Source organism: Entelurus aequoreus, linkage group LG25 (assembly GCF_033978785.1).
Source record: "Entelurus aequoreus isolate RoL-2023_Sb linkage group LG25, RoL_Eaeq_v1.1, whole genome shotgun sequence".
In the NCBI taxonomy this organism is placed as follows: domain Eukaryota; kingdom Metazoa; phylum Chordata; class Actinopteri; order Syngnathiformes; family Syngnathidae; genus Entelurus; species Entelurus aequoreus.
Genome location: NC_084755.1, coordinates 25,054,979 through 25,062,478, shown reverse-complemented (window position 1 = coordinate 25,062,478; position 7,500 = coordinate 25,054,979). Strand labels below are relative to the sequence as shown.

General features: G+C 43.0%; 1 protein-coding gene across 2 annotated transcripts in view; it reads right to left on the bottom strand.

Moving 5' to 3' along the window:
* rabep2 (rabaptin, RAB GTPase binding effector protein 2) overlaps positions 1-7,500 on the bottom strand; it is a 43,649-nt gene that overhangs the window by 1,291 nt on the left and 34,858 nt on the right. For both annotated transcript variants that reach the window (XM_062037044.1, XM_062037045.1), the window contains 2 exons: positions 4,778-4,894; positions 1-3,205 (listed from right to left, as the gene is read on the bottom strand). The exon at positions 1-3,205 is cut by the window's left edge and continues 1,291 nt beyond it. In XM_062037044.1, coding sequence (XP_061893028.1) covers positions 3,101-3,205; positions 4,778-4,894 — 222 coding nt within the window. In that variant the 3' untranslated portion in view covers positions 1-3,100. The remainder of the gene's footprint in view (positions 3,206-4,777; positions 4,895-7,500) is intronic.

Sequence of the window (7,500 nt, the reverse complement as noted above, 5' to 3'; positions counted from 1 at the left end):
ATGAACGGCTAAAAGACGGAATGGCAATTGTATTTAAGGTTGAAGGAACTAAATGGAGTGACACTGCAGCATTTGCAGTGAGCGAACTCGTCCAAAAGATGGCGCCACATCACAAACAATAACACACCTTTCAGCGTATTTGCTTGTTTTTTCTAAAAGGCTACTGGCATTATGGCCGTCAGCGAAGAACAATCCATAAATTAGCTGCACCTTTATAAGCTGCAGGGTTCAAAGCGTAGGAAAAAATCAGCGGTTTATAGTCCAGGATTTAGGATACATAATGTGGCGTCTAGAAGTTGTTTCCATTACATTTTTGACGGTGTTGACTAACTTGTGTACTGAACAAGTCTTAACGTGATATGAGAGTGGTTGTCATCACAAGTAGATCAAATGTCACATCCAGCCAGGAAGAAGAAGCTGTTGTAGCGTGCATACACACACACACCATCCAGCCAGGAAGAAGAAGCTGTTGTAGCGTGTACACACACACATCATCCAGCCAGGAAGAAGAAGCTGTTGTAGCATGCATACACACACCATCCAGTCAGGAAGAAGAAGCTGTTGTAGCGTGCATACACACACACCATCCAGCCAGGAAGAAGAAGCTGTTGTAGCGTGCATACACACACACACCATCCAGCCAGGAAGAAGAAGCTGTTGTAGCCTGCATACACACACACACCATCCAGCCAGGAAGAAGAAGCTGTTGTAGCGTGTACACACACACATCATCCAGCCAGGAAGAAGAAGCTGTTGTAGCATGCATACACACACACCATCCAGTCAGGAAGAAGAAGCTGTTGTAGCGTGCATACACACACACCATCCAGCCAGGAAGAAGAAGCTGTTGTAGCGTGCATACACACACACCATCCAGCCAGGAATAAGAAGCTGTTGTAGCGTGCATACACACACACCATCCAGCCAGGAAGAAGAAGCTGTTGTAGCGTGCATACACACACCACAGCATTGCCTGGATTGACTTTTCAAATGTCAAGTCTCATCTTTTTCAGTGTCAAGCAAATAGACGTCATGAAAGTCCCTCACCACTTTAGCCTGATGATGGACGTGTCCACAGGGCTGATGGGAGAAGACCAATAGAAGGAAGAATAGGGCCCAACATTTAAATAATACTACTAAAATTAGTGCTTTCACAAATAATAGTTACCCATAATGCCACACATGCAGGACAGACTTTTTATGCAGACCAGATATTCATTAGCCTCTGAAAACAAACGTCCAAGTTGAAAGAACATTTCCCACCTCAGGGTTCAAAGTTCACATGTTCAGGTGGAAAAATATGTTTGTTTTTATCTTCATTATCCATCTAGTGACTGACTGTCCTCCTAAATATGTTTAATTTTATCTTCATGTTCCATCTAGTGACTGACTGTCCTTCATAAGACATTTATGACTTTTCACCTTGGTCCCAAAACATCACAATAATTACACACAATCACCTTCATGGAGGAAAGTAACAGTCTCTTTAAAAGTCTGTGTGTTTACTAGAACAATAAAAGTGTGTGTCACTTTAAAAGTGTGTGTGTTTACTAGAACAATACAAGTGTGTGTGTCTCTTTAAAAGTGTGTGTAGATAGATAGATAGATAAATAGTACTTTATTGAGTCCTTCAGGAGAGTTCCCTCAGGAACAAGTGTGTGTCTCTTTAAAAGTCTGTGTGTTTACTAGAACATTGTAAGTGTGTGTGTGTGTCTTTTTAAAAGTGTGTGTGTTTACTGGAACATTATAAGTGTGTGTGTCTTTTTAAAAGTGTGTGTGTTTACTAGAAAATAATAGTTTGTGTGTCTCTTTAAAAGTGTGTGTTTACTAGAACAATAAAAGTGTGTGTTTACTAGAACAATAAGTGTGTGTCTCTTTAAAAGTGTGTGTTTACTAGAACAATAAAAGTGTGTGTCTCTTTAAAAGTGTGTTCACTACAAAAATAAAAATGTGTCTCTTTAAAAGTGTGTTTACTAGAAAAATAGTGTCTGTGTATTCTTAAAAGTGTTTGTGTTTACTAGAAAAATAAAAGTGTGTGTGTCTTTAAAAGTCTCTGTGTTTACTAGAACAATACAAGTGTGCGTGTCTTTTTAAAAGTGTGTGTGTTTACTAGAAAATAATAGTTTGTGTGTCTCTTTAAAAGTGTGTGTGTTTACTAGAACAATAAAAGTGTGCGTGTCTCTTTAAAAGTGTGTGTTTACTAGGAAATAATAGTGTGTGTGTCTTTAAAAGTGTGTGCTTACTACAAAAATAAAACTGTGTGTCTCTTTAACAGTGTGTGTTTACTAGGAAAATAGTGTCTGTGTATTTTTAAAAGTCTGTGTGTTTACCAGAAAAATAAAAGTGTGTGTTTACTAGAACAATAAAAGTGTGTGTCTTTTTAAAAGTGTGTGTGTTTACTAGAACAATAAAAGTGTGTGTCTCTTTAAAAGTCTGTATGTTTACTAGAACAATAAAAGTGTGTGTCTCTTTTAAAGTGTGTGTGTGTTTACTAGAACAATAAAAGTGTGTGTCTCTTTAAAAGTGTGTGTGATTACTAGAACAATAAAAGTGTGTGTGTCTCTTTAAAAGTGTGTGTTTACTAGAACAATAAAAGTGTGTGTCTCTTTAAAAGTGTGTGTGTTTACTAGAATAATAAAAGTGTGTCTCTTTAAAAGTGTGTTTACTGGAACAATAAAAGTGTGTGTGTCTCTTTAAAAGTGTGTTTGTTTACTAGAAGAATAAAAGTGTGTGTGTCTGTGTAAAAATGTGTGTTTACTAGAAAGTATTAGTGTGTGTCTCTTTAAAAGTGTGTGTGTTTACTAGAAAGTAATAGTGTGTGTGTCTCTTTAAAAGTGTGTGTGTTTAATAGAAAGTAATAGTGTGTGTGTCTCTTTAAAAGTGTGCTTGTTTACTAGAACAAAAAAAGTGTGTGTTTACTAGAAAGTAATAGTGTGTGTCTCTTTAAAAGTCTGTTTAATAGAAAATAAAAGTGTGTGCCTCTTTAAAAGTCTGTTTACTAGAAAATAGGAGTGTGTGTCTCTTTAAAAGTCTGTTTATTAGAAAATAAAAGTGTGTGTGTCTCTTTAAAAGTCTGTTGTTTACTTGTGCCGACCAGCAGTCAGGAGACATCTGCAGGCGGCGGATCAGCGACACGGATTCTCTCCTCCAGGATTTCTGTGACTTTCTCCAAAGATTCTGCTTGCCTGATTAACTCCAGTTTGACCTGCGAGAAAAAACACAAGAATGTTATTCAGAAAATATTTTCATCATTATTACCATCTTTTTTTGTTCGCCATCTCTTATTAGCGCTCTGACTTTAGCATGTTAGCACAATAGCTTTTTTTTAGCAAATTTTACAAGTATACACCTCAGAGTCATATTTTGTAACTTGATGCCTGCTATCATTATCATGCTAACTTAAGCATGTTAGTGTCAGAAAAATTGTATGTAAATTATCAAAAAACTTTCCGTTCTCGGAGTTCCCAGTGAACAGACAAGAGGCTGTCTTTGTTGCACCAAGCCAAAGGCTTGGAAAATTCCGCTGTGTACGATGGGAGGAGACGGGAGGGGTTATTTATTTTGATCCAAGACCTGCCCAAGCTCGATCCAGGACCAGTCCAAGCCCGAGGCATCTTTTGCTTTTGTGTTAATGTGACTGAAAACAATGGCTGTTTACATAGCCCCCATTCCTTTAGAAACAGCTGTTGTTATGTAAACAGGGAAAGTCAAAAAAAAAAAGAGGTGGCATACAATCTTTCGCCAGAGCGGGCTGGAGTCTGTAAAAGAGTACAGCCCAGACGTTTCTCCTCAAATTGAGCCAAATTTAATTCTGTCTCTGTTTAATTCCTTGCTTCTTGTCTCGTTTAATAGATGTCATCAGTGTTTGAACCTGACAGTTAGCATGCTAATGTTAGCATGATAGCACGCTAACTTTTTGTTTTAGCAAATTTTACAGGTACACACCTCAGAGTCATATTTTGTTACTTGATGCACGCCAACATTATTATGCTAACTTAAACATGTTAGCATGGTATACACCTCAGGGTTACTTGACCCACGCTAACGTTAACATGCTAGCTTTTTGGCTAATTTTTCCATCCATCCATCCATCCATCCATCTTCAACCGCTTATCCGGAATCGGGTCGCGGGGACAACAGCTCCAGCAAAGACCCCCAGACTTCCCTATCCAGAGCAACATTAGCGACTTCCTCCTGGGGAATCCCGAAGCGTTCCCAGGCCAGAGAGGAGATGTAATCCCCCCATCTGGTCCTTGGCCTGCCGCGGGGCCTCCTCTCAGTGGGACGTGCAACGAGGACCTCCCTAGGGGGACGCTCGTGAGGCATCCGCACGAGATGCCCGAACCACCTAAGCTGGCTCCTTTCCAAGCGAAGGAGCAGCGGCTCTACTCCGAGTCTCTCTCGGGTGACTGAGCTTCTCACCCTATCTCTAAGGGAGATGCCAGCCACCCTTCTGAGGAAACTCATTTCGGCCGCTTGAATCCGCGATCTTATTCTTTCGGTCATGACCCACACTTCATGAACCTAATTTTTCCAGTGTACACTTAAGTAATATTTGAGTAATTGACACATAACGTTAGCATGCTATCTTTTTTTCCAGCTCATTCCACAGATGAGCGCCCATTAGTCCTATTTTTGACTACTCGATGCTACCCGGCTTGCATGCTAACTGTTAGTGTTTTAGTTCGCCATCGTCTTTTCATCATTCCCAGGATATTTCTCCCCAAACTGCACATGAGTGAAGTGTGTTGACTTGCACGTTCCAAGACATTCTCACCTGCAGGGATTGCGAGAGCTGCACAAAGTCTCTCTGGACCGTTTGGCTGGTGTCCACCTGAGAGCGCAGGCTGATCACTTGGCTGCGCAGCTCCAGACTCTGCTGCTGTAGGACCACCTGGCAACATCATCAGTGCTCCTCTTAGACAATGGTTTATTACTGGACTTGTATGATAGAATGGTTTATTACTGGGCTTGTATGATAAAATGATTGACATTTTCACTGTAATTCTCATCATTAGGGATGTTTCCATGTATACATATATAATATATAAATATATATATGTATATATCTATATATATATGTATATACATATATATATAGGTTTCCCTGCTTTTCAGGGGATTTAAAAAAAATCCCCTGACGAGCAGGGAAACCTGCGAAACAGGCTTGTAGGGATGATATAGCCTCTGTGTTTTTTCCTGACCTAACGTCCATCCATCCATCTATCCATCTTCTGCCGCTTATCCGAGGTCGGGTCGCGGGGGCAGCAGCCTAAGCAGGGAAGCCCAGACTTTCCTCTCCCCAGCCACTTCGTCCAGCTCCTCTTGGGGGATCCTGAGGCGTTCCCAGGCCAGCCGGGAGACTAAATCTTTCCAACGTGTCCTGGGTCTTTCCCGTGGCCTCCTACCGGTCGGACATGCCCGACACACCTCCCTAGGGAGGCGTTCGGGTGGCATCCTGACCAGATGCCCGAACCACCTCATCTGGCTCCTCTCGATGTGGAGGAGCAGCGGCTTTACTTTGAGCGCCTCCCGGATGGCAGAGCTTCTCACCCTATCTCTAAGGGAGAGCCCCGCCACCCGGCGGAGGAAACTAATTTTGGTCGCTTGTACCCGTGATCTTGTCCTTTCGGTCATAACCCAAAGCTCATGACCATAGGTGAGGATGGGAACGTAGATCGACCAGTAAATTGAGAGCTTTGCCTTCCGGCTCAGCTCCTTCTTAATCACAACGGATCGATACAGTGTCCGCATTACTGAAAACGCCACACCGATCCACCTGTCGATCTCACAATCCACTCTTCCCTCACTCGTGAACAAGACTCTGAGGTACTTGAACTCCTCCACTTGGGGCAGGGTCTCCTCCCCAACCCGGGGATGGCACCCCACCCTTTTCCGGGTGGGGTGCTGATTCTCATCCCATTCGCTTCACACTGGGCTGCGAACCGATCCAGTGAGAGCTGAAGATCCTGGCCATATGAAGCCATCAGGACCACATTATCTGCAAAAAGCAGAGACCTAATCCTGCAGCCACCAAACCGGATCCCCTCAATGCCCTGACTGCGCCTAGAAATTCTGTCCATAAAAGTTATGAACAGCATCGGTGACAAAGGACAGCCTTGACGGAGTCCAACCCTCACTGGAAACGGGTCCGACTTACTGCCGGCAATGCGGACCAAGCTTTGACACTGATCGTACAGGAAGCGGACCGCCACAATCAGACGGTCCGATACCCCATACTCTCTGAGCCTTCTCCAAGTCCACAAAGCACATGTAAACTGGTTGGGCTAACTCCCATGCACCCTCAAGGACCCTGCCGAGAGTATAGAGCTGGTCCACAGTTCCACGACCAGGACGAAAACCACACTGTTCCTCCTGAATCCAAGGTTCGACTACCCGGTGTAGCCTCCTCTCCAGTACACCTGAATAGACCTTACCGGTAAGGCTGAGGAGTGTGATCCCACGATAGTTGGAACACACCCTCCCCTTCTAAAAGAGAGGAACCACCACCCCGGTCTGCCAATCCAGAGGTACCGCCCCTGATGTCCACGCGATGTTGCAGAGTCTTGTCAACCAAGACAGCCCCACAGCATCCAGAGGCTTAAGGAACTGCGGGCGGATCTCATGCCACCGAGCAACCTCAGCCCCCGAAATAGGAGAGCCCACCACAGATTCCCCAGGCACTGCTTCCTCATAGGAAGACGTGTTGGTGGGATTGAGGAGGTCTTTGAAGTACAAATCCCGTTTCCATATGAGTTGGGAAATTGTGTTAGATGTAAATAACGCAATACAATGATTTGCAAATAATTTTCAACCCATATTCAGTTGAATATGCTACAGAGACAACATATTTGATGTTCAAACTGATAAAACATTTTTTTTGTGCAAATAATCATTAACTTTAGAATTTGGTGCCAGCAACACGTGACAAAGAAGTTGGGAAAGGTGGCAATAAATACTGATAAAGTTGAGGAATGCTCATCAAACAATTATTTGGAACATCCCACAGGTGAACAGGCAAATTGGGAACAGGTGGGTGCCATGATTGGGTATAAAAGTAGATTCCATGAAATGTTCAGTAATTCACAAACAAGGATGGGGCGAGGGTCACCACTTTGTCAACAAATGCGTGAACAAATTGTTGAACAGTTTAAGAAAAAACTTTCTCAAGCAGCTATTGCAAGGAATTTAGGGATTTCACCATCTACGGTCCGTAAATCATCAAAGGGTTCAGAGAATCTGGAGAAATCACTGTACGTAAGCAGCTAAGCCCATGACCTTCGATCCCTCAGGCTGTACTGCATCAACAAGCGACATCAGTGTGTAAAGGATATCACCACATGGGCTCAAGAACACTTTAGAAACCCACTGTCAGTAATTACAGTTGGTCGCTACATCTGTAAGTGCAAGTTAAAACTCTCCTATGCAAGGCGAAAAACGTTTATCAACAACACCCAGAAACGCCGTCGGCTTCGCTGGGCCTGAGCTCATCTAAGATGG